Source organism: Macrobrachium rosenbergii, chromosome 16, assembly GCF_040412425.1.
Source record: "Macrobrachium rosenbergii isolate ZJJX-2024 chromosome 16, ASM4041242v1, whole genome shotgun sequence".
Lineage (NCBI taxonomy): Eukaryota > Metazoa > Arthropoda > Malacostraca > Decapoda > Palaemonidae > Macrobrachium > Macrobrachium rosenbergii.
The window spans coordinates 40,664,605-40,692,220 of record NC_089756.1 but is presented as its reverse complement, the minus strand read 5'-3'; the positions used below and the strand labels follow the sequence as shown (position 1 = coordinate 40,692,220).

The 27,616-nt window shown below is 33.2% G+C and overlaps 1 protein-coding gene across 1 annotated transcript in view; it reads right to left on the bottom strand.

Moving 5' to 3' along the window:
• The window catches only part of LOC136846940 (MAM and LDL-receptor class A domain-containing protein 2-like), a 212,146-nt gene that overhangs the window by 38,689 nt on the left and 145,841 nt on the right, over positions 1-27,616 (bottom strand). Inside the window, 23 exon segments of the mRNA XM_067118195.1 lie at positions 3,956-4,105; positions 4,678-4,827; positions 6,216-6,358; positions 8,050-8,272; positions 10,063-10,174; positions 11,919-12,053; positions 13,675-13,757; positions 14,541-14,669; positions 17,201-17,415; positions 18,565-18,765; positions 19,312-19,414; positions 20,784-20,912; positions 21,142-21,345; positions 21,500-21,652; positions 22,036-22,266; positions 22,869-23,054; positions 23,196-23,330; positions 23,444-23,669; positions 24,122-24,269; positions 24,586-24,744; positions 25,112-25,317; positions 25,693-25,843; positions 26,607-26,703. Of these exon segments, the coding sequence (XP_066974296.1) occupies positions 3,956-4,105; positions 4,678-4,827; positions 6,216-6,358; positions 8,050-8,272; positions 10,063-10,174; positions 11,919-12,053; positions 13,675-13,757; positions 14,541-14,669; positions 17,201-17,415; positions 18,565-18,765; positions 19,312-19,414; positions 20,784-20,912; positions 21,142-21,345; positions 21,500-21,652; positions 22,036-22,266; positions 22,869-23,054; positions 23,196-23,330; positions 23,444-23,669; positions 24,122-24,269; positions 24,586-24,744; positions 25,112-25,317; positions 25,693-25,843; positions 26,607-26,703 (3,669 nt within the window).

Sequence of the window (27,616 nt, the reverse complement as noted above, 5' to 3'; positions counted from 1 at the left end):
TTCAAACTTATTTGTGCAACCATTTGGAAACTATGACTCTATCCTGAATAATCACTTTAGACCTCAAAAATTAGGAAATGAACAGGAATGACATATGAGCATACTCAGCATCAGCAAGCAAAATGTTTACAAACTTATCTTAAGAAGGTTACAACTATAATAGGAGAATGCATATATCCTAGAAGTCCTGGTAGTTTTCAAACATGATTTTCTCTTAAGGGTAAGTACAAGAAAATACCATTAAATGTCTGTCCTGATATATACTGGATCGACAGACCTTCTGATCATGATAATAGAAGATGTTTTCTGATAATGAAAAAAAAAAAAAAAAAAAACTAGGTTATCCACCCAAAATTGTAAACACTGTAAAATCATGAATGAGAAATGTTGGATGGTTTTCTTATATATAATGGCATAAAGTAGGGACCTTTAGTGGCTCCACCCATTTCATATGCAGGTATAGTATTCTTACATTTTACATTACAAACTTGAAGATATGATGACAGTCTCATTGAATCTTAGAATGGATGGCCTGCTAATAAGAGAAACTTTAGGCCCAGACAAAAATCACTAGTTTTACAATAACAAATTTCCTTTTAACTGATGATGAAGCTATTTGACATAATGCCACAGCCTTACAAAGACTGCTTAAATTATTAGATTTATTTAAAAGTTATGCAGCACGGTGAGACTCAGAAAAAAGGATTTTCACCTGCCTGACAAGTTGTTAAAAACACAGCTTTATTTTGCTATTTTAGTTCTGAACTTCTCAAACTCTAGTTTGAATAAAGAAATATACACCCGAAAGGTAAGGCATCACGAGGTCCTGGCTTTTTGTTGAAGGTAAATGGTTCAAGAAAGGTTAATGTCTAAAACGTTTGTGTGTTACTTGGCTTTCTTTATGGTGCTGAAGGATGAGTCACTTGTGCACATACACACACACACACACACTCATAGTAGCAGCTCAGTAGCTTTCATTCTCAGTGATTAAAAGACATCCTTGGGATGTACTGACTCACACAGTGAATAATGTGAAACCTTCAAAAAGCAAATTCTGATTCTTTGTACACCAACCTGAGTAGGAAAAGACTAATGAATATGTCTTTTTGAAAGAACTGATGATAATCATAATCAAAAGAAAAATATACTATTACACAGAGAAGTACATACAAAGAGGGGAGATATGATGCATAAATCCAACTCTGAGAAGTGTAATTTATGTATATGAATGCACAATAAACGATAGGGAAAATGATCTAAGAACTGTAAGGTGTAAGGAGAAGCTTCTTGAAAGGCACACATTGTGAACATGCCATATGCAGTAGTGCTCAATGATGGCTCATTTATTCCTTCTTTTTTTTTTTGTTCATTCATTCATTCATTATTTTTTCCCTGACATGTTATGTTGTAATAGGAAGGATACAACAGAGTTATCTGATATTTTTGCAAAATTTCAAGAGAGTAACTATTACTGTACTGTACAATAAGAGTAATATTTTAACTTAACTTGACAAACAATAACATGAGTACTGAGAATAAAATTTTCTGCTGATACAAATAAGGTGAATAAGTAAAGCTTCCTCTGTAAATTTGTTACAAGTGTACTAGCAGTATATTAACTCCATTTGGTCATTATGATTTATCTATGTATTTATACACTGCTGCAATTCATAGCTCAAAAACTGATAAGATGTACACCTTTTCTTTTTATTCTGAGGGCTAACAGTTTCGGAAACGATGCCTATTCCCTGTCTAGCCCGTAGCCTAGTAGAAAAAAAGATAAAGGACGAATGAACAATATCTTGCCATGAATGAAATGATGACCTAAACTGTTATAAGAAGGAAATGGAGTCAGATGAAGTTTTAAAACCTAAAGCTAACCCTTTAACCTGAAAGTCAAAGTTCATGTTTCTGGTACTATGTCGAAGATTTTATGTTCTGTATAAAAACTTATGTTCATCTAAAAATATAATCGCAGTAACATCTACCTACAGTAATCTAAAAAAGTTGATGACATAAACATTTCCATCCTAACATTCATTGTGTTGTATTCTGGGGAGTGAGGACCAGTGTTGGAGAAGCTGCTGAAATATGTGGTGCCCACTGGCTGGGAAATACATTGAGATCTAAAAGATTGAAAATGTTTGCATATATCATGAGAAAGGATAAGGAGCAGTTGAGCAAAAAAATATCAGATACAGTATTGAAGTATCTGGACAGGACCAGAAGAAGGCCCAGAAAATCATGTAAATGGATACAGATAAAGACCTAGACCAGATAGGAATTCAGTCATTATGTGCACAATGCTAAAGTAAGTGGAGAGAACCCTTTTGTGTCTAACCTAGTAACAGGAAAAACTGAAGTTAAAACATTAATGATGACAGCAAGTGTTACACTTGAAAATCCCATGTCACAATAAATGCTAAAAAAATGACAGAATAAAACACTTCACTTTATAATTATTGACTGCAAACAAAACTCCAATTACTGCATGTGTAGTGAGTATAAGTTAACCTTATATACAACATCAAAGAGAGAACAGTTTGGCACAAGATTATTCTCTAGTGTTCTTATAGTTTTTCATATTTCCTCTGCAAATTCAAATTCGCCTGACTTATTTGAAATTCTGACACAATTTCCCCCCTATTGCTTCTGCAGTATTTAAACCCACTTAGTGCAATCAAAATATGAAATGCACTACAGCAGCGGCAAACCACATGTGCTAAGTCACTTTATGCTCACCTACACTTTCAAACATAAAGTATGGACCTATAAAGTAAATGATAGGTCCATACTTATGGACCTATCATTTACTTTATATCACTCAATTACTATGCTCCTATACATGCAGATAGGCAGTACAAGGGTATACAGGTACTACAATAATAATACATCTATAACTAAAATAAGAAAAGAAATATCTTATCACTGACTTTATTTTGCAGACACAGATGCTGACACCAAACTGGACACCAAGGGTAAAGCAATAACTCTTAGGAACTAAAGTGCAGGTCAGCTAACAATAAGTTTGGTAATTTTGTGCTTATACCAGCTCATGGCAAATGACAATACCTTGCCAGTGTCCAAACAACTAACTAATTCAACTGTTTTTAATGTCAAACATTATGTTAAGATCATTTACTTTTGTATAGTTCTAAATTTGGAAGTAAATTCCTTTTCAGTAATAAAATGTCTCAAGCTTGAAGAAAATTGTTTTTGTTTAAGTACTGAAGCTTTTTATCTTTTATAAGTTTTCTAGAATTTACATAAGACTCAATGTTATTGTAATATACAGTACATGCAATTAGATATAGTATGGTTTCCAAGGGTCACCTTTGCTATCAGTTAGTCCTTCAAGGACATGACAAATTAAAAACAACAAATTCTTAGCTCTGTCTTTACATCAAGCTATGTAATGTTCAAGATATTTTAAACTTTATTAAAATTATGTTCTCCAGAATCACATGGTTAGGACCAAGCAGTATGGCTGATGGCAGCAAAACATTTCCACTGCCTGGCTACACAAAAGAAAATCAAGTTTAATTTTCAAGTAAACTTGATATCCCATTACCCTTCTGTAGTTTTTCATAAGAATCAGAGATCATACCCATTGTCTTGCTACATCATCTGCTGACCATTCATAACATGAGAAAGGGAAAAGGGAGTTAAAAATTACAGTAACTGAAAACTGCAGTGAAAGTGTTGCCCTGTAATGGTCAGCAGTCTGAAGGTTTACCTTTAGAAACAATGATGATACTGATAAATAAGATCATGTGAGCCACACATCAGAAACTGTGAATGTCAATACCATTCCAGCAGGCCTTTTCTTTTACATATATACGAAAACTCAATTTATTTCTGTAACCAAAGATTACAAATAAACTAGGGTTGTGAAAAGATCAAAGGTAAAATGAAATTACTCTCTAAATGACAATTAAAATTCCTCAAAACTTACCTAAATCATCATCAACTTCGTCTTGTGTCCAGTCACAGGCAGCACCGTCCTCAAGAGTGCATATCTTATAATCATCACAATTCTCCTCATCAGTCATGTCTCCACAGTCATTCGTGTTATCGCACATCACTTCAGGGCTGATGCATAGTTCTGAAGGAGCGAATTTTTATAAATACAGAAGTAATGCATTGGTGTAATAATCTAAATCTCCAAAATCAATGATAAAATATTAATTTAGAATAAAATATAGATCCGCCAATGCTAACATGTTAACTTTTGATTATTTCCTACATTTGGGTACAGCCTAACCCCAACGATACAAATGTCAACAGTAATGAATACTTGAAAATAGCAAAATATGACACTGACATTAAAAAGTAGCACAGCATACAAAGCTTATAATTTTAATTGTAGATAAAAAATCTAAAAACCATGAGCTAATAACATTCATATTACATGTATATATAAAACCCATTTAAACACACTCTTTTCTCTCAACTTTTGGATAGCCAGAATTTTACATTCTCTTCAGACTTCATACCCCCTTAAGAATGTTGTTTATCCATGTAGTCTTGAATGAAGACAATTAAGGAATCTCTACATGTAAAAAAAAAAATAAGCTAAAACATAAAAATCAAGCTGACTGCAAGATGACTGAGTAATGTATTAACAGTAAAAAATCAAAATACCTGTACCGACACAAAATCCTGCAAGAAACTTACTTGTGGACTTGCACTGTAGCATTCCTTCTGGGCAATCATCAGAAGAAACTGGTAATGCACACGTTACAAATGTGATGTCATCAATAGCCAAATCAGGTGGAGAAGCAAGGTTTTGGCCTTCAATCTGCACCGAAAATTCTCCTAGCCAATCTGAAAATACCACAGATAGTTACTTCTGGGTTTTACCTCACATGTCTCAAATATACAGTTGCTCACTTCAGTACAGTAAATCAGATGCTTGTAAATTCTAGTAATACTTCTTTGAAATGTACGAGATACAGTACTTAACAGTTTTTTGTTTCCTCAAAAACCTATTACTTTGTGTAATTAGCTGTTATGTGCCTGCAAAACTGTCTTGGTTGCTTCAGTCGCTCATAAACAGAAAGAAAAAAAATGGCAGTCAGCCAGTAATATAGTACTGTGCATGTGTGGGCAGATCACTTCATTTCAAGACTTATTTATGCATATGCAAGGGCACCAAGTACTCTCATGAAATCCTTGCACGTTTTACCCAAACAGCTATTGAGTGAGGGGTGGTTTAGTTGCTTTTTCTTAAAATTTAGCTTTCATTTCAAAATACTCAATATGTCATTATGCTGACACAGAAATGAATCTTGCCTATTGAGAAATGTACAGTAGTGGCAGCTTATTGCAAAATATATGTTAACTAAAATGACAAATTTTTAATTAATTTGTATTTTTCCTAACATACAAACCTGAGGCCTTTACATATGGATAACTTTCGGCGAAGCTGGAAAGTCCGGCCGTTAAACTTTTGCAAGGCGGTTATGGTAAAAGTTACCCATGGTAGGGGCAGAAGTACCGCCCACCCAACCAGTATGCATTCAATCTCTTCAGTTTACTTTTGGCCACACTGTCGACAAGATGTGCTTTTCTTCTCTGTCCTGCCATTCGGCCTTTTTCCTCTTGTATACTGTATTTTACATTTTCTAATTTGAAATATTGTTTTGGATATATTGAAACATTTGTGTATTTTGATATATTACGACATGTTAACATGTTCTGTTTCTATATCTAAATGATATATTTTCTCAGTCTGCATAGTGGGATTAGGACTTTCTCATACTGCATAGTAGGATTAAGATTGGAGATTTTCTCCCTTTATATCATTGTTGTTATTACAGTATAGGAAATTACACTACAGTCAAGTGTAAGAGACTGCAGTGAAAATGTTAACCAAATCATAATCAATTTGTAATAAACTTTTACAATAACAAATTATAATACTGTAATATTATAATGCATTTGTCTAAAACTGAATGTCAATCATCATTATCTAAGAGAAATCATATGGTCACAGAATGCATCTATCAGATCTTCCATTCAAATATTATGTGACAATTAATTTGAATTTAACAATTCTCTTAAGAACATATTCAGCAAAAATTAGAAAACTAATGCACTTGTACTGAACATCCACATTAGTCAGAGTTACTTATACTTTGATGTAAATAACCATGAAATACTAATTGAAAATATTCATAATGAAACTATTTTTAATTATCCATAACACTTACCTAGTAGCCTGACCTCAGCATAATTCCAGTCCTGATTATTCTGGTTTATAAGGTAAAACCAATGACTAACTTCTCCATCTCTGACAATGCTAATTCTAAGTCGAGTAAAAATATGTATAATAGGTGCAGAGTTTTCAATGTACCTGAAAAGTAGTGTCTAATTAGTTACAAAATATCAGAGTAACAACTTCATTGGACTATATGTACTGACCCCACTGAAACTATATACTTTCTACATTCCCAGGAATTTTTCGCCAATTGACGATTGCATTTTGTTTGGTGCAGATCAGATCAAAAGCTTGTTTTCACAAGAGAGCTTGTTCTGTATTACAAAAACTGTTACTCAAAATCTGAGACCAAATAACCCTTATTACATCCTTTGTTAACCTGTTAAGCGTCACCCACGTAATAATACGTTTACTGTGATCTACTCGGTAGCGCCTTCAACGGGATATTACGTTCAAGACTTTAACTCTGCTTTTCAAGCTGTCAGCCCCGTAATAATACGTTTATTTGTATGGAAAATGTTGGAACATCATTTGGTAACACTCTCAGAACACGTAAGCTGTAATTGATGACTTATTTCCTCCCTGGCAATTCTTTTCAGTTGGTCGCTTGATGCCTAGATGACTATTTTTTTTTCAGTATGCTTCGGGCGTTTTCAGAGACAACACGTTTTTTACGTCGTTCTCAATGAATGTCACAAAGAGGAGGCGTATGTCTTCAGTTGAGATAAATCAAATCCTAGAATGTCTGATACTGAAGACATATTTGATGATGAGAGCTCTAGTTCTGAATCCTCCATGATGAGGATATTGAAGAAACAAACTTTTCTTCCAATAGCGGAAGTGAAGATGACTTCTCATTGCCGAGTGACTGGACTCCGAGAGAGAGAGAGAGAGAGAGAGAGATATCCCTTTACTTTCGTTGCTGATCCTGGCGTGAAATTTTCAGTTGAGGATAAAGAGAATCCATTAGAATTTTTGAGAAATAATTTGATGATGAAATCATTGATTACCTCGTGAAAGAAACAAACAGATTTGCAAATCAGTTTCTAGATGAATGTAGAACATTTGTCTCCACAATCACGAGTACATAGATGGATTGTGTGTAGCCCCCTGCTTTAGAGATTGGCATATGAAAGAATAATAGTGCATGTATGTACAACACTTTTCATTCAGTATTTTGTAGTCTTATGAAATAAAATAATAGTAGTAGTAATAGTTTTTTATCCTATCATTTGATAAAATTCCTACTCTTAACTACAGTACGAATTATAAGCATAAAAATCAATATTAACTTTGAAAAACTATCATCAGTGATATGACCGCTACTTGCAAGAAAAAGCGTGATCATCCGGGGGACGCAACAGGTTAAGTGGCCTGATGAATTCTACCCATGGCCCATTCTCCTCTGTCGTCATCTATCTGACAAGAATGGTATGCCATACCATAGTTCTCCCATTTCTTTCTTTAATGTATAACAAGACCTCAATCTATGCACAGAGATGCTGTTAATGACAATACTGTAATGAAATCGAAATGCCAGGTCAGGTCAAGTCAGATCACATGTTTCTGTGATACCCATAAATCATTCATTCATCTTATCAAGCAACCAGTCATTTATTTCACTTAAGTATCAATTAGGGAAACTATGCCTTTGCAAAAGATTAGAAGACTCCTCACTTTTACCTACAATCAATCATTGACTTTGAAAAGATGTAGTACAGAAATAAATAATGCATTCATTACAATGAAATTTTCAAACTAATGCTATGGGTATTTGGTCTATAAACCATGTAAAAAATCACAATGACCAAAAATTAGACAATTACCAGAACTGCATTAGACAATCTATGTGAGCATTATGAAGGGCAGAGGTCTTCATAACAGCCAAGCCTGACTCTTCACTCTGGACACTTGTCACATAAACAAAATAGCCAAATTCAGTGCCAAACGTGTGGTCAAATACAGCTTTAGAATGTGTCTCATCGCTCACATTTCGGCCTCGAGTCCAAACATAATCTGTTTCATGCAGGAAATTCCATCCACATAACCCTGTAATATGAAAATCGTAAAAATAAAAAAGTAAATGCAGTACTAAAACATGATGGATAAACAACAATAATATTGCATATGATTGACTCATCTCAAGCAGTATGTAGTGGATAACTATTGCCTGAATTATTTTCATAATTCATCAGTTTAAAAAAGTGCAAAATTTTCATTACACAGCCACTGTGAGTACCTGGTTTAAAAGGCTCATGCTTCCTTGAAAACAAAATTTACCATTTGGTTTGAAGTGGCCTACTGCATTTGAATTTCACTTCTGAATTGTTGCATCTCTGCCTAACAGTGGTGGAGATCATGGCAAAAGGTAATGTTTTGTGGTAACAAACTTATGTCCATACAGTACAGACTACTATCATACTTAGCCTAATATTTAATTAGGCTTAGAAGAATCTGAAGTAGAGAGTAGCTCTTCAACAGTGATGTCACCAGTTAAGATTGTACAGTACTTGAATCTGTCTTGTTGTCCAGCCACTAAAGTATGTAAGATAATTCCAAGTTCAGGTCATGTATTAGGCACTGGTGAGTCTGATCTAAAACCAGACTAATTTAAAAAGAACTGGCTATATATCTTGTTAAATAAAGGGCAAAATATACATCCACAATAACCTCTAAGAATCCCTTAAAGTCAGTAGGGCCACAGACTGATCTGAATAAAATGATGATAAGAAAGGTATAAAAGGGGTGAGAGAGATTATTTGACCACTCTGTTGGAGGTAAACAAAGGGACAAGAGAAAATCTATCATGGTATTTAAAGGGAACTTGAGGTGGAAGGAATGCGGGTTGATATATCCCAGTGGAAGATATTTGAATTGGTTGCCCAGTGATATATCCAACTGGGAAGATATCTGATTTGGTTGACTGAACTGTCTGAATAGCAATACAATAAAAAGAGCTCAAACATAATGAACTCTAGTAAAAGCAAAGCCCTCCTTTTGCATAGAAGGATACACCCTTCAAACAGCCTTTATAAGGCTATTGTGTTCTGGTAGCCAAGGCAGCAATGATCTAAAAAGATAACAAAGAAACAGTGGTAGTGGTTCAGCAGAAATGGATACAAATACATACTTTTTTTGAGCTATGACAGAGTACTAACAGCAGCAACTCATGCTTGCCAGTCCCTGCTACATCAATAAGATATTCTACATGATGCTAAAGTTATGTCTCAACAATAAAGTCCAGTGAAGAAGTGAGATCCACTGACTGCCAATTTCTGATGAGGATTGCATAAGTTGAGTCCAAGCAATTCACAGACATGATTTAGTAGACAAAAAAGGCTAAAATAGACTGGGGAGAACTACAAGGTCCTACTTCTCTTGAGATGTAGGTTTTCCCTTCTGAAGTGAAGTGCAATGCTGAGAAAAGTAATAAATTGCTTATTGTACTGACATTTATTTATTCATATTTCATTTTCTTGTGCCATTTTAAAGTTCTTTGTCAAATACTTAAGCATTCTGAATATGATTAAAATGCAAACACTCCAGTTTAAAATGACAGAGCAACACATTAAGGAAACATATTTTGTAAGGTTTAAAGAACTGAAGTAAATTCTGAAATAGTCAAAGCAAAAGGTTTACCAAAATTTGTCCAACAGAAATTTATCTAATCTGATATATTCAGTTAGTTTAATGGCTCAACACCTAATGAAAGGAATAAAGGCAAGGAGAAAGATACTAGGAAAATACACATCACCAAAAACCAAGGTTCACCATTCTTTATTGAACAACTTATATTATATGATCAATAAACTGTAAGTGTGTAAAATGCTTATTCTTACCTAACTCGAAAGCACAATCTCCACAAAGCATTTCATCACCCTGATCTTGGCAGTCCGAAGAAAAGTCGCAGACGTTCTCAATTGGTATGATTTTGCCATCTGAACACATAAACTGAAAGCAAAAATTATGTTATAACATTATTTTCATATGCATGATAAAAGTGTGCAGTGTTTGACTTTTAATTTGCTTCTCACATGTAAGATGCATAACAATTTCAGTGCCATTACTTTTTTGTTAAGAAAATGTAGCGCAGCTGTGTTGTCTATTACCATAGTATGTCAGAGTATTGTAAGAAACTCTTTGCAATCATTTAGTAGTATCCTAAGTCCAATCATTGGACCCTGGGCAAGAGTGAAGTTTTGGGACTACTATTTCAAATGAAAGGTCAACCAACACAAATTTACGGTAAATAATGTACTGTAATTCTTGTTCTGAAATCTTTCAAGTTACAGCACTCTCTTTTCAGGATCACATGCCATATAACTTTATGCATGGCTTTGTGCGAGTAACTTGGAAATTATTTACCATTTTCACAACTCATTACTAAGTAACAATATGTTTAATTTTCTTTATTAAAATATAAAAGTTCTATATCTATCTACATATATCTGGCTGTTCTAATTTGTAAGTTCAGTCAACTGTACCATTATGTTTAAAAAGTCTATGTTTATGTTTAGAGAAAAAATATTGAACAGATATTGATTTCTAGGCCAGTACAGGAAAAATGACCAGAGATGAAGAAGAGCAGATTTGTAAGAGACAGCATCTTGCGGGCGCACGTGTGTGTGCATCATCCATTGGAGGAAACAAGACAAAAACAAGAGCATCCCGTTTTCTCTCTCTCAACGAACACAACTTCTACCATACAATGTTTCCGTCTGTTTCTCCCTAACCATTGTTGTCTCGATTTATGTACAATCACCACTACTTGCATTGCCATGCAAGCATTCCAATCATGTACTCATAATGTTCCACCGAATCTTCTGTATCAAACTGTATGTATGTTTCTGTTTGTGAAGATGTCAAACGTCTCGCCATTTCACACATATTTTGCTACTGCAATGTATTCATTAATCTGTCTCGAATCTCATGCAACTGGCCATATGTGGAATTTCCTGGCCTTTCCATTGATATACGTTTTATCATTGTACGTTTATTATGTCTCTCACAATCGGCATTTGTTTGTCAGTAAACAAACATTACCTTTGTTTTGCCCTGTCTGTGTGTAGAAACTACTTTGCGGCTCGTACCAGCCAATAACAACTTCGAAGATTCTATACATTTATTCAGTAAGGAACCACCAATAAACCAGACAACACCCAGTCAGTATGTCACTCTATCTCATCCTTACAGATTTTGCTTCCTAAAAATATACTAAAATCAACTGAAACTATTTTGAAGTGTGGAAAAGAGCTACAGGGTAAACAGAATTTCATAAGTTGCTGTCACTGTCATTACTGGTAAGCATTACCAAAGGAAAAGGTAGTGGCATTCAATAATCTGCCATATAACAATCTGAACCTTGAGAAGAGTGTTATTATATACAGTGTTAATATGTGCTGCTTCTGAAAGTAATATCTTCTCATACAGTAACAATCAAATAATTGCTAGGAACAATTCTCAAAATAATACTAAGCAAGATATTAAAGCAACAATAGCTATCTAGGATCCAAACAAAAGTACCTTCTCAAAATAAACATCCTGGACAACACAAACAAGATAGAAGAAATGCTCATTATACTCCTATGCACCTTATAAGCTGGAAAATATGGTAGATAGAGCAAAGTGTGACATTATACTTTTGGTGTGCAAAGAGTAAACTTCAGTTTGATATTGTCTTTCTATACGTTCTTACAGTTAATGGATCATCATGGCACTTCCCCTTTGTAGTCCAAGTGTCATCAACTGCAATGTCTCCTTTGTTTCCTGCTCCCCTACGAGCTACAATTTGAATGGCAAAGTCTGCGTCGCTGTGAATTGTCACTTTACCCTGGAAAATAAATGCAGTTGTTAACAAATGCTTTTAATGACATGTAAACTTAGCTTCATATTTTTCGGTTCAATTGGCTTGAGGTAATTTCTTTTGGTATAGCTTATGATATACATGACCATATATTTATGACCATTTTCCTCAATGAATAGGTTTCACTGTGGCGATGTCTTTGGGCATTATTCTCGTGTAGATGGAAGGAAGTCAGTGTGTGCTAGTAATAGTGATTAATACTGTATAATAGTGATTAATATTGTTTCCTGACCAAAAAATATTACTATGAATTATGAAAATAGTGTTATTACTTATGACTAACTTGCCCCAACATTTACAGAAATACTGTATCACTTTTAGTGGCAACCTTAAAAAACAAGTGTATTCATTATACATGTATATCATACCTCCACCAAAGACATTCAACAATGAATATATCAACTCATACCAATGAATATATCGTAATTATTGTTTTCATAAATACAACTGCTCTTGTCCTTAAACTTTGTTACATAAGTTTTAATTTTTAGAATACTGGATTTGTAATTTTCCAAATAATAATTAAAATATAAGTAATACTGTTTGCATGGTAGTGAATCATTAAATCTTCAGTGAGTGCAACAAATGCTAACTACCTGGTGGGGAGAAACCATAAAGCGCATACCTTTTCAAACGCCACCAATACAAATACCACAAACTTCTTCCCATCTGTTTAAATGATATTCAGTTTGGTAAAAAGATCCAGTGTGACTACTTCCTGAAGATTAAACTTTTAGAAATAAATAAAAATCTGATTTTGTTTCTTTGACATTAAGTCCTCATCTCCATCAATATTCATAAAGAATTAACCTCTAACCCAATTAGAGTTTTCACCTATTCTCATCAAAATAAATAAGTTCTCCAGCCTCTCTGAACTATGTATCGCTTGTTAGGGCAAAGGGGGGGTTTTTCTCAGCTTCATGTTTAGATCAAATTACTTCATCTTCTTTATTTCTGGATCTCTTTATTTTGCTGTCTAACCAGTACATCTCTCTTTTCACTGTCTTGAGTGCTCAGTAGCTGACAATGTCTCAGTGCTTGGTTTATAACCTAAATTTCATTGTTCTTCCATGCTTTCAAGATAGCTTGTTAACACAAAAAAGACAGGAAAACCATAACTTTTTCCACGTTTTTTAACTGATGTAGTAATGTAATTGTCATAATTCAGGTTGTCAAGGGTATGGGCACATAATAAATTGCCCTTGTAAATCAGAAAAGTAATAAAAAATACAAATTAAAACACCTAATGAACTATCTATCAGATATCTGTTCCTCAGGAACTTCTCCATCAAACTTCAATCAAACATCTATTTCTGAATACCTCTATAGAACAATGCTGAAATTCTTCTGAAAGAAAAAAAAACAGAGCTATGGCAGAGAAGACACAGCCCAAGAATAAAATAAGCAAGTAACCCCTAAGTAATTACCAGTGATTATCAATGCCATACACAGAAGAAATCCATCAGTAACATCTATCGATGAAATGATACTTAAAAACTGAACCAGAACAAAATAAACCTGATAAAACATTACTTACTACCTACAGTACTTATGACACTGAATGGAGAAAACAAAAGCTATAACTCACCAACTTCCACTCATTCCCTTGCGGACCAACCAGTGTGAAAATAGTCTCAAAAGTGCCATTCCCGTTGGTCTGAATGCTTAGTGCTGAGAAAAAATAAAAAAGATAATGAATGGTTCAGAAGTTAGGTTATATCACACATGTTATGGATTAAACCAGTTAATGCCAACACAGGTTCTTGTTCCTAGAGTACTAGTCAAGATGATATTCTGTCACACAAGTAATTGTTACACTGGCAACAGGAATATTTGCCAGGATCAAGAGAACCCATTATTAAAATATATAATTTGTAGACATCACATGTAATTTATCACTGTCAATATCTAAGTTACTTATAAACAGTATTTTCTAAAACCAACTGAATACTTCCTGCAGGTAAATTCTCAATAAAATTACATATTGTTTATCAGTATTCCTTGCTCATCATTACTAAATAATGCATATCACCAACAGTAATGCAAGTGTGTGGATTAGCAAGCTGTATCAAAAACCAGTCTAACAAGAACACTGAGTCACATTTCTAGACATCACTCAGCTTGTTCTTTAATGAAAAGTGAAAATATGAATCCATCACATCAAAATTTAAAAAATGAACAGCAATGTGGAAGAGACCATAGGAAAAGCCAGAAAGCAATGTAACTGAAGGGAAAAAATGCTGCAAGGAGCATGGTGCTTTCTATAGTGCTCCACGTAAAGCACAGTGAGGGTGACTGATCAAATGTGGGGGTAGATTGGATTACCAAATATTAAAACATAAATTTTCTGCCATGATAGTTATAGTGAAAATTATGCCTACAGTAAATCATATCTAATTCAAAGAAGCTTTTCTGAGATCTGTAAATAAGACAGAGTTTATTATCGCTACTGACCTCCAATATCTCGTCCATACATGTAATAGTAAAACTCAAAGCAGTAATCGCCTGCTTTCATGTTGGCAGACTCTAGTATAGCAGTGTAGCCATCTTCCCCATCATCTGACTCCAAGTACACATAGTGGCCTGCACAGAGAAAAGAAATTTCAAAATACCAAACATAAAAATATGGAAGGAAAATGGTACCATAATATTCTTAATAAATTTTCTTATGCCATTAGTCAATAAGATTATATACAACTTTACAGTACTGTACAGTACATGTATATATATATATATATATATATATATATATATATATATATATATATATATATATATATATATATATATATATATATATATATATATATATATTATATATATATATTATTCATGATGTTGCTTCGTAATAAGGAAATGCATGCGATATTTTTATATATTTACTCTTTTGTTTATCATGTATTATGTGTATAGTAATAATAATAATTATTGAAGTATCATAACAGATCTCAAAAGAACTAATGATTTAAGTAACTTAATAGCATAATTTAGAATTGATGATACAATTTTAATAGTAACGTTGTATGAGCAACACGTGTGTGTGTTCAGCGAAGACTTGTATCATTTCAATTGTCATCAGTTGAGATAAGAGAGAGACCTTTGTTTTGGGTTAATGTGGGGACAGTTTGGAATAACATCTGCCAATTCGTTCAGGAAATCAGCTCAGTTTTTTGTCTTGTTTATAAAACACGTCAATCATAATTAGCCGATTGCAGTATGTTTTGATCGTGTAAAGATTTCTGTAAAAGCCTTGTCCCATAGAAAAAGAATAAGAGCGATTTCACAAAGTTACATACATGGCTCTGATCACGTATGCCGCTTTGAGAGAAAGAACATATGTCCTGATCAGTTACGTCATGTTTTGTAGGACTGCATTCAAAATGTTTTGCTGAGAGTGACATCACCTTCCTTCTAGGAATTTCTCCTTTGGTATCTCATAACCAAAATGCCTCAATGACATCATGTAATTGTTTCATGTGCTTCTGGAATTCTGAAATCTGTTTCATTCTTATTCTTGAGACTGACCTGTCTGGTTCACTATCTCTTTCTCTTTCTTCAAAAGAGAGAAGTTATTTATTAACATAGAATATTGTGGTCACTGGCGTTAGTCTTAGCTTTTTTGGGATCTGAGGATAGGAAAAGTGTAACGGCACCTTATTAAAAGTGTGTTTTGTGGAAAAGCAGCTGCAGCAAGTGATTTTACAAAATTTTCACAAGTTTGTTTAAGGTAACGTGAATTTTACTTATTAATACCATGATATAATAAGTTAGGGAAATTTTCCCTTAGTGAAATTGTTATTGATAAATCTTTTGTGGAACTGTGCGTGTTCTTGTGATTACACTCTCTTCATATTTTCACATTTTTTTATGTCTGTGATGTAACATTTATTTATGCAGCATTTTAAATATTTCTTGGTAATTAATTTAACATTGCATACTTGATTAAATTTTCATTTATTAAGGTTTTCTTTTCAAATCTTGAGTAATTCTTGATAGTTTAAATTTTTCTTGATGAATTTAAATTCCTGATAAATTAGTTTCTGTGAATTAGTTTTGTTTTGTAATTTAATTCAAGAATTAATTAAGTTTTGTGTTGTTTACAAGTACTGTAATGGTAAATTTTTCAGATTGTGAATTCTAATTAAAAATTTCGAATTTAAAAATAAATTTTTGTATTTAATATTTTTTGAAAAAGTGTTTCATTTATTGACCACCAATGAATAGGATTAACTGTGTGTGCATAACAAAGTGATAAACATGTTTTGTTCTTTTAGCTTGCTAAAGTGAATTAAGACCAGGGAAACAGTTAAAATTGTGATGGAGTGATGCCCTTTTATTCTAGTATATTTCTTGTTTAATAGTGGATACCTCACACTAGTCTTGATAAATTGAGTCTGATTTTTTCAAGTGATTAATAAGTTTTTTAAGGGATCACTGTTACCTTTAGAGTACTCAGTCATAATTTCCTATTGTTATAAGAGTTCGGGTATCTGGGTGAAGTGAGGTAAATTTTTGAATTTTGAAATTAGTTGTGTAATAACCAGGTGCTTGGTATGCATCGTGACAATATATATATGTATATATATATATATATATATATATATATATATATATATATATATATATATATATATATATATATATATATATATATATATACATATATATATATATGTGTGTGTGTGTATGTATACTGTACTGGTAACTTCTGCCAGATTATATATACTGTATTGGTGATAGCCATGATGACCTCTTAACTCACAATTTCTTCACATTTTTTTATACACTTGTCACTACATAAACTTAAATTCAAATCAAATGAAGAGATCCAAATTTCAGATGAGGAAATTAGGGTTTCTATTTCATCTTGACTGTACTTTGAATTCAGTGCTTTGTAGAGTACATCATATGAAAAAAATGTGAAGAAATCTACATTTTTACACATGGCAACTATGATCAACTACTTCCACACACATACATCATTAACACTACAGTCAGAGAGCGTCAAACTAGAAAAATAAACATTTATTCTACAACCAAGCCTACTCCTCATGTTCACAAAAGTCTCACACTTCACACATTCATTATGACATATCAGACGCCATGGAAAATACCTGTAGATGTCTGTAGAGTGTGATCATAGTTAGGACCAGTTTCCTCTGTGGGTGTGCGACCTTGATTCATGACCCAATCCATTAAGTCACCAACTTTAGTGTTTTTCCAACTGCAATATCCGTCCTCAAAAGAGCAAGTTGCACCAGATGGACATGCCTTGTCGAGCATCACGATATCATCAAGAGCTATTACGCTTGTAGCACCTTCACTGCCTTCAGGTTGCAACCATGACAACCTGCACATTTAAGGACATCGAGGACATCATTATGAAATTTTTTTTATGAATGCGGATTGTAAAACTTACGAGCATGTTACAAAATGTAAGAATAAAAATACAAATAAACCTCATTTACTAAGTACACTTCTAGTATTCTAATCTTCTGCACATCAGAGGACAAGAAATGATACTTGAATTTCTCAAGAAACACCAGATGATGATCAATGCATATTAGTGTTTATCTAACATGGTGCAACAACAAAAATTCTTACAGGGTCTTTCCCAGTACATTACTTCATTATACTATATCAGACAGACAGAGCCTTAAATAGTTTAGAATTTACATTTGGTGGTCTGGCTAAACTTTGATAAAAATAACAAGAGAAAATGGAAGTCATAATCTTTCAAAGGACAAAATATCATACATAATTTTCAAGGAGATACATAACACTGATTAATCAGTAGTGACAGTAGAGCTAACATTAATTTACTTTTCATTACTATATGTTTCATGGAGAAGGTTTAATGCTCACCTACATATTACCATCTCCCTCAGTTTTAACATACAGCATGCATGCATGAATTGTGGGTGAAAATTTATTCTTGGTATTTCTATTTTTTCTTACTGAATACCAATACTCAGTTTAACAATATTAAATTCTCTGAATGATCAGCCTCCTTTAAAGGCCAATGAAATTTACTGACCTATCACATAGGCACATTTTTTGTTTACTAATAAAAATTTAAACAATATTATTTCTACAAAATTGTATTAGTGTCACATGCTTTACAATGGTGGAAAATATTTTCTATACTTCACATGTTTACAGCCTCTAATGAACTTTCACATTCAAGACATAACTGCCTGAAATGGTATTTTTCCATTTTTATTAATGTTAACTAGTATTGGCTATAAAGGAACATTCCCTTCCCTATTTCAGATACAAATGTATCTGAAAGAGAAAAGGGACTTTTCCTTTCCAAAAGCTAATAAAGTAATTTCTATTACCAGAAGTTTTTGGTGGACTTCTGTTGTAATAGTACAGTAATTTTGATTTAGAAATTTAGTGTACTGTATGTCCCTAACACAAAAAAATAACAGCTTCATGACAGGTGTTTTGTGTTCCACTCTATTTTCTACAAAAGAAAAATGCCTCAAAACTTACATGATAGTCATTTTCGAAATTAACAGATATGCGAGCAAGATGCCATTTTTCACCTTGGTTGCCCTCTATTCTCCTGTTGGGATCTACAGTGTCAATACTAACAGAAGGATCAACAATATAGACATCTAGGGTTCCTGTCCAATTTCCCACACCAAACAAATAGTAATAGAATGAGAAGCACCTGTAAAAAAGTTATTTAAGTTTAATTTAACTCATAATCTATAAGAGTAACCGTACATATTAAATTCTAATAAAACATATTACAAGTACTTAAAAATTTCAATCACCAAGCATATAAAGTTTAATTCTATTTGGCGATAACCTAACAATAAATACGATAGCAGACTATCCAAAACTATGTTAACCAATGGATGGGCAGCCATGCTGATAATTAATAGGTACAGTAAGTGGTTCTCCTTAAATATGTTAATCCACTTTTTATAATAAATTTAGGTTTCTGTTATTAGTTAGTTCTAAATGGGGGTTATTTATTCTATTTTAGTTTTTTCCACTTTTTTATTATTTATTTATTTAATTATTTAATTTATTATGTATTCTTCGCCCCCTTTTTTTATATATTTATTTTTTTTCCAGCCCGAGAAGAACCCTAAAAGCGTTCAGAGGTCTGGTTAAACAAATCGTTTATAAATAAAGTAGCTAAATGGGAAAGACATGACGAAGATTTGCAATGAAAAAGAATTTCTCCAAAGTGTAAGATTCAACTTACATTTGGCCTGTACTGCTATGAGTTGGACTTGTCAGCTGTGCTTTGTAATCTTTATTGTCATCCTCAGCATGCTTGAAATAAGCATAATGCCCGTATTCCGTCCCTAAATTGGGAAAAAATTTTGTAATATATTTCTCATGAATGGAAATATTTCACACACAATATTTTAAAATTTTTTAAATGAACAGGATACAAAAAATGTTAATTATCAGAGGAAACATTCTAAAAATAAAAAATTAACTATCATTCAAAATCTAGTTTCCTACTACTGTAAATATATACAAAAATGCATTGCTAATAAAACCTACTTTACTATAAAATTTTTTTTATATATCAATAAACAACTGTAACTGACTTGTTCATAATGATGTACTTAGTTATTATGAAATCTAAAATACTAGCAACATTTAATCAACCTGCCCCTAAGAGAAGGCACTAACATCCAGATTAGATCACCAAAGTGAAATTCCCTGACAGATACAACAAACACCAGACACTACTTACCAGAGCACCAGTCTGTTGGCTCAAGGCTCAGCAAGGGGATAAAATGACAATTAAATTAACAATGGATGACAGTCTGGCTATCAAACTGCAGTTTCGCATCTGTGGTTGAAGTAACTTACATTCATAGCCACCCAACTAAAATACACATTCCCATTTGCTATTTTGTATGCACCACACTCTTTTTCCCAGTCCACGTTTTTGGTGTAATTCCTGTGTTTGGCATATCTCTTTTGCAGCACAAGCTATAACAATTCTTCTTTGACTTATTCATGTATCCATACTCATACTTTCCTTACTTTTTTGTCCTAATCTTGTATCCCTTACTCATATTAACCATACTTGTGTTATCCTCTACTTGTATTTTTCCAAAAGTGGAGAGACACTGAAAGCACAGGGTAGAAACAGTATTGAGCACATAACCGAAATTTAAGGAAAAGGATGACTTGAGTAGCTGTTCCATTAAGAGGATGGGATTAGGGTAACATGAAGAAACTGATAATACCTGAATGCCTGGTTTGGTGAATGAACTATTAACAAGATTATTAGAGCCTTCATCTTTTAAAAAGTAAATCTAATGCTTTCTTTGGTGAAGGATCATATTTTATTCTTCTCAATTTTATTTCTTGTTTCAATTAAATGAGGTTCACATATGGATAACAGACTATCTTTTCTTTGGCTTCTTAATTTTTAAAAAATGGTAGGTCAATGCATAAATCTTTAAAGTAGGCACTAAAACACAGGTTCCAACAGCCTATACAGTATATATAACATAGGCCCACTTACCATGAAAACAGTAAGTCCAAAGAAATTTCCAAAATCTCTCCAAGTAAACAGGGAAAAAATATAATTTGAGTAAGTCACTTGGTTTACTAACAAGAACATGCCTACAAACCTACAACAGTCAGATGTGTTATACATAAAAATAATCTAATTTTGAGAAGCACAATTTTTAAGCTTTAAAAACTCACCAAAAGTATGATCAATGGCAGGCTGATTTTCAGGAGCAGTTTGACTACCACTGCCCCATGCCCACATCACGTTGTCATTTGTAGTTGTCCATTCACAAAGATCTTTTGTCTCAAAGTCACAAAGGTTACCTGAAATAGAAACTCATGCTTAGTTACCAAAAGTGAATGTGCTCATGATGTTTTGCTGGTTAATATGTATATAAAATAATAAATATCCAAACAGTATATTTACCACAATCAACTATGGAAGGTGATATTGTGATGAATATTATTAGTCACAGAAGTTCCAGTCATTTATTAGACATTTAATCCTTTGGACATGTGGTAATTCACAAAAAAAAACCAAGAGCTCTCTAACCTGGTTCTGCTTGACATGTTCCAGAGATCAATAAAAAGTCATCAATTGCTGAATGACCCACATCCTCAGTACTTTCTTGTGTATCAGATGTGATATACACATAAAAATCAAAGTTGGGATTCATGTATAAGCTGACTTTCTGCCATGTTTCCCCAAGCTCATCAAAGTGTTCCCAGTCAGGCAATTCCGTTGGTTCCTCACCATCTAAAATAATCAAGAGAATTAGTTACGATTTCACAGCAACAGTTCTGTTTTGCAATTACATAATTTCAAAATTACATCTATCTACTATATTGAAAGTTATTTAATTTAATAATTTACAAAAATAACAAGGAAAAGAACAAGCCAACAACAGCACCTTTCACAATGTACAGTTTCAGGAATGGAGGAGCTGTTCCATGCATGTAATAGTAGAAAGAGAGGCAATATCCAGCATCCTGCTTCAGTAGTACCTCGGATATTAATCTCCCCATTTGTCTAAAACCCACTGACTTAGATATCATGAAATGACCTGAAAAAAAATGCAAACATAGCTGATTTCTGTAGCCTTAAACTTTACTTCTGTAAAAGTTAACAATGTAACATCTAAGATCTAAATTATATAATAATAATAATAATAATAATAATAATAATAATAATAATAATAATAATAATAATAATAGTCTAAAATTATGACATCTCAGTTCAGATGATATTATTCCTCTAATCTCATTCTTTCGCTTGACTCATTATGGTCAGAGAGAATAGTTTGTCTGAGATAATATCAAACCTTCCATTACTCTCTATTTTCCTAGACATATTTAATACTGTTTCATTACAGAATACTATAAACAATAATGCATCATAAAATTTGAAAGTACTGTACATGTACATATAATTCAAACCAAAGTCTACCTGAGGACAATTTTGTAGTGTCATCAACATAAGGTCCATCTGCAGTCCCTTCTTCATGGGAGCCAGTTTCAAGCTGCCAGATGTCTCCAGTGCTCCATCCACAAGCTGTGTCATCTTCAAAGTCACAGGTAAGCTTAGTATCTGGTTCGGGAGTGCCTGTTGGTACCACAGTAGTTTCTATCTTCCAACATTCCTCTGGGTAGAGTTTGACGTCATCTATGGCAATGAAAGCTGAAAAAAAAATAAACAAAGAGCCATTATTTCTTATTACTGTAGAGTTTATGTTTCCCAAGCCCACACGAACAGGGAGGATTGCAGTCAAGAAGGACATCCATTTGTAAAAAATCTGCCATTCATTCAAGTGCCAAAGAAAGCCCAAGAGTCAAGACCAAAAGACCAACGAAAACTTCTGAAGATAAATTTACCCATGTGAAGACGAAAGGAAGAAATTATAAATTCAACATTTAAAAAAGGAATCCTACAGGTTTTATCAAAATAAATAACAAATTTGCAAAGTTTGGAAAACATCATTCACTTAACAGAGGTTGAACAAATACCAATTACACTCAGAGTTATGGGAATTTCCCCAAAAAATCAAACTATACAAAAACCATAAGTTAGTACCCATAAATTATAAAAAGAGTAAGATGAAACCAAGAAATGAAACAGTCTTTCAGTTCCCAAAGACTATCATCTAGCAACATTAAAATATGAAAGGCCTCTCAAAAAATCAACAGCAACATTCAAATCACAAGGCTTATTTAAATTATGCCAAAGCACTTCATTACCTCACCTTCTAAATAAGTAAAGGAAATAACAGTTACATAAATTACCTCCTTCCTCAAGGAATTCTCTGGTCATTGAAGCTCGAATGCGCAAGTGGAATACAGCGTGCATGTATTCTAATGTGTGTTGCTTATATGTCCAGACATGATCTAATTCTTCAACAAATGATGTTCTTATCTGTGTGATGTTCCTTTCAACATCAACAGTTGCCAGTGACAACCAGTTCTTATCAACTACAAAGAGAAATAAATACTCTTAATAAGAAGTAAAACATAATCCTTACATTCAAATCTATATTTCAATAAAAGATGCATTCAGTAGGTAAAACTGCTTACTATATTATCAAGTACAGTACTATATAACACTGCACTTACGTTTACTCTGCTTAGCAATCATATACATTGTAAAGCAGTAGTTCTCACTGGCAGGTGCAAAATCAAAACTGATGAGATCGGCAGAACACTCAAGGCCATAAGCACAATTTGCCAGGTCAAATGAAACGTAGTGACCTGTGGGTGATAAGGAGTGTAAGGCATGTCGATAATACATGTATATTATAAAATATGGATATAGTAAAATAAAACAAAATTTACTGATGTATCACTAATATTGATGTATTTACCTGTTCCTGTTCCTGTTGTATGATCAGTAAACACCCCATCATTAGACTCCTCTGCCTTTAGCCATTCCCAACTGTTTTCCTTGGCATCTGGTACATTTGTGTAACCACAAAGGCCACCTTCAAAGTCACAGGTGCCTGGTGGAGTGCACGCACCACGTTTTACACTCAGATCATCAAAAGCAATGACCCCAGATGTGCTGTTCCCACGAATTCCTTGTAAAAGCACCTGTAATATGAAGCAAAATACCCAATTACTTGTTGCCTCATTTATCAAAATAGAATTTAAGCCTATAACATCTATAAAGCAACCAATATCCCAAAATAGACAAATCATAAAAACTAATAATTGTAAAATCATATTTCATCTTGATATTCCAAACATACCTTTATTATAATTGAAATAAAAATGAGACTGTTAGTGCACTGACAGTGAAAGCAAGCTGTCCTTTCCATGAAAATGAAAATAATTATACTTTGCAAAGAGGCACTTTAGTTATCATTGGTATGTTACAACCCTATGGGTACAAAAACTATACACAATACAGTACATTCATTCACCGTTTACAAGAATACACTTATGTTAATATACAAGAATATTTAATAATCAATTACCAGTAAACAAAAGGTAATTTAGTGATAGAAGAAAGGTATTACAATAAAATAAAAGATAAAACTAACTGTAAAATTCTGGTCATTTGAGATGGTGGTCTCTCCATACTGCCACATGTTTCTACCATTATATGAGTGATGCCAAATAATATCTTCCATCTCCACAGGGTCAAGTTTTCCAAGCCTGACGTTCAGTTCCCCCACAGGAAGCTTGGGACTGGGGAAAAAAATAAGTAAATTTTAATACCCAAGAGAAATCCAAGTACTGTAAAAAATAAGAAAAAATTTCTGATTTACTTAAATATCTATAAGTACTGTATACTCATAACTGAACTTTAACATCATTTTATCTTATTCTAAAGAGACTATTAACTGACTCTTTAATATCATTTTATATTTATTTAATAACTTACAGCTATGTATTACAAACACAGAATGACAATATAAATGTGAAGTTTTCCTACCAATCTTTTAATTATGCAAATGAACACATTTCTAAAATGCACAACCATGCTAATAATAACCAAACTTACTCATTAGAGTATAGGTAAAACCAAAAGTTGAAGCAATCGCCATCTGAAGCAGTTGTTGTGATGACAGGGCTTGAATACACACCAAACTGACCTATATTGTCATCTCTGACAGGAAGGTATACATAATGTCCACTGTCTGTGCCCCAAGAGTGATCCACTCTATGATGAAAGAAAACAGAATACATAAAAAAACAGAGGTTTGGGGGGGGGGAAGTATTTGAAGTAAGTACTATGAATTAAAATTCTCTTTTAAAAAATCAAGTATTCTTTATTCTGTAACTTACATCATCAATCTTTAATTGTTCTGTGAAACTTATAAAACTTCATTAATGTCCCCAGCATTAACGAACACACTACATTTCATCAAAAAACAATGTAAGATAGAGCTGAAATGCCAAAAACATGTTAGTGGATACCTGTTAAACATGGATACTATAAAATAAGAACTGATGTACAAATAGACAAACACAAACAATGAAAAAAAAGGAATGCATCAATATAATTACAAAAACTGGTAAAAACTTACGAGGGGGTGTTTGGCACTCCATCTTTAGCAGCAGCTATGGCCCAGTCTAAAGAAGATCCTGAAACTTGAGTATTCTCCCATTCACAATCTGCACTCATTTCATCAAATGTGCACACTAAAGGTGCTGGGCACTGACCTTGCACTAGGCTAAAATCATCTAATTTAATCCTCTGAGGTGATGTTATGTTGTAAGCTGTCACCCCTACCTGTAAGAAATGGTCCTGTAACTGCCTGATGAAAAATATTACAGTACAGCATTTGGTATCCATACAGAATACAAAGTACTTCAGCAAAACTGCATTCTTTCCTTTGCTGCAGAAGGGTTTCAAACAAAATTTAAAGAATGGTTTGAGACTTTTCCATAATGCAAAAAAATGATCAAAATCTTGATATTCAAACTGAAACTTAACAGATAACAAAATTTCTTCTTGCAAATAGTCAAGAACTACATGTTCTCTTCACATCACTGCAATAAACTGGTGTTCAATATTTTAAATCTAAGATGTTACATTTTTCATATTAGAAAACTTTCAGGTACAAAAAAAATTTCTTCTCTCATATTAGATATCTGGTCACTTTACCTGGTGGTCACAGGTTGCTAGAACATTAAGGTACTGGGTACGCCAGTCTAGAAATTCCATGCTGTCATCTGCTGTCCAGAGGGTCTCTTCCTCACCTGATTCTCTACATTTCAGGGTTACTGTCAGATTGGCTTTCTCCTCAATGAAATACCTGAAGACATGAAATGAAAAAAATGAAAGCTGTCAAAACTCTGACAAAAATGCTTGATCCTCAGTGAACTTACATACATGATCTTCAAACAACATTATGAAGATTGCCAAGGTCTTACAGATTACAAACAACAATTGCTATGAAAAATTACAGGTTAATCACAAGAAGTCTATATGAATGTTAATTCTTTGAGATTCCTATGGCATCAAATGATGTCATCAATATAAAATAAAAATGGAACCTTAAATATATTGACGTTGGGTAACACTGGGATGAGATCTGGAGAGTGTTGAGGGATGGTTTAACTCTATCTTCCATGCAAGCAGGGGCTATTCAAAATGGATTATTGTTAAAACTGTCCAAAATAGAAATCACCATAATTTTTGCCTATTTTTCTTTATGTTTTTTATATACATGAGCTTTAATATAAATAATATATATAATTGAAAAGTAAATTTATTATAATATTCCATAACTGAAAAAATCTGTGAAGAATAAAGAAGTTTCTGTTTTTTGCTAACTTCAACACACCATTTTGACTTATGATTCAGTTGTTTATTTTATTCTTAATGACAATACAGTTAAGTACAACAATCTGGCTTCAAAATGACATCCAAACCAGCATTCTAACAGGAAAAAAAAATTTACAGGAAAAGATAAAACAAAATTTATCTCTAAGCTCATTAACACTAAACCTGAACAGAATGTTTTTTACTACAAAGTCTTTTAATGATCAATGACAGGAAATAATGAAATGGCTTACCGGAAAGATACACAGAAGCCAATGGAAGGGGATCTCCACCATGTTTGCAGGACTGCTGTTGCTGGTTCTTCAGAACCAGCTATCATCAAATAGTCGTCTGGAAAGATTTTAAGAAATCAATAATATTCCACATGCTAAATTTATTCAACTTGTGCGATTATTGTAGTGTTGCAATAATTTGCAGATGTATATTTTCCCATTTGTCCTTACTAACAATAAACATTGTTTGTATCAATGGATTTTTTAAAATGAACCAAATTATTCTGCTTTTACTAAAAACGAAAGTATAATGGGTAAACAATACAGTAATTGAGAAGCACTATTTCAAAGCTTAAATGTTAAGCAGGGAGGGAGTGAAACCATAGCAAGGGGTACAATGGGACCAATTACAATTTCAAATGTAAGCATCTGCATACCTGATTCCTCTCCTTTTAAGCTTACTGTAGCTAAGTAGATAGAGTTGGCCTGCTGCTTCATTGGTAGGCAATTAAAATCACCATGGAGGAGGTTATTGTTAGCATCTATTTTTCAGCAATATTGCTTGCTTATATTTCATGTACCAAATCTGAGTATCTGTGGCACTATTTGTGGTATTTAGGTTACCTCAGGTTGTACATAGTTTCGTTACACTGGATGTGACCATTTAATGAAAACTTTCAAACCTTGGATTTTACAAGGTTTGAGTTTTCCTGCTTACATGTTAACACACAGTCTTTTATTAATAGTGTTTCCTATGCTACGTTAAATTAGAGAACTCTAATTTCTCGTTAGCTTATAATGATTTGGTATGGTGCTATTGCTCACAAAGGTTACTTTAGATTACTGTACAGCATACCTAAGGTACCTTTAAATATTAGGACATCTGAAGACTGCAGAACAAACATATTCTTCACAGTTTTTTCACATGCAGCTCATAATGTATATTCTCTTCCTAGTAAGGGCAGTTACTCACAAAGGGAATGGCCTTGAGAAGACATGACAAAGATTTTAACCTAAAACCTACTCTTCTG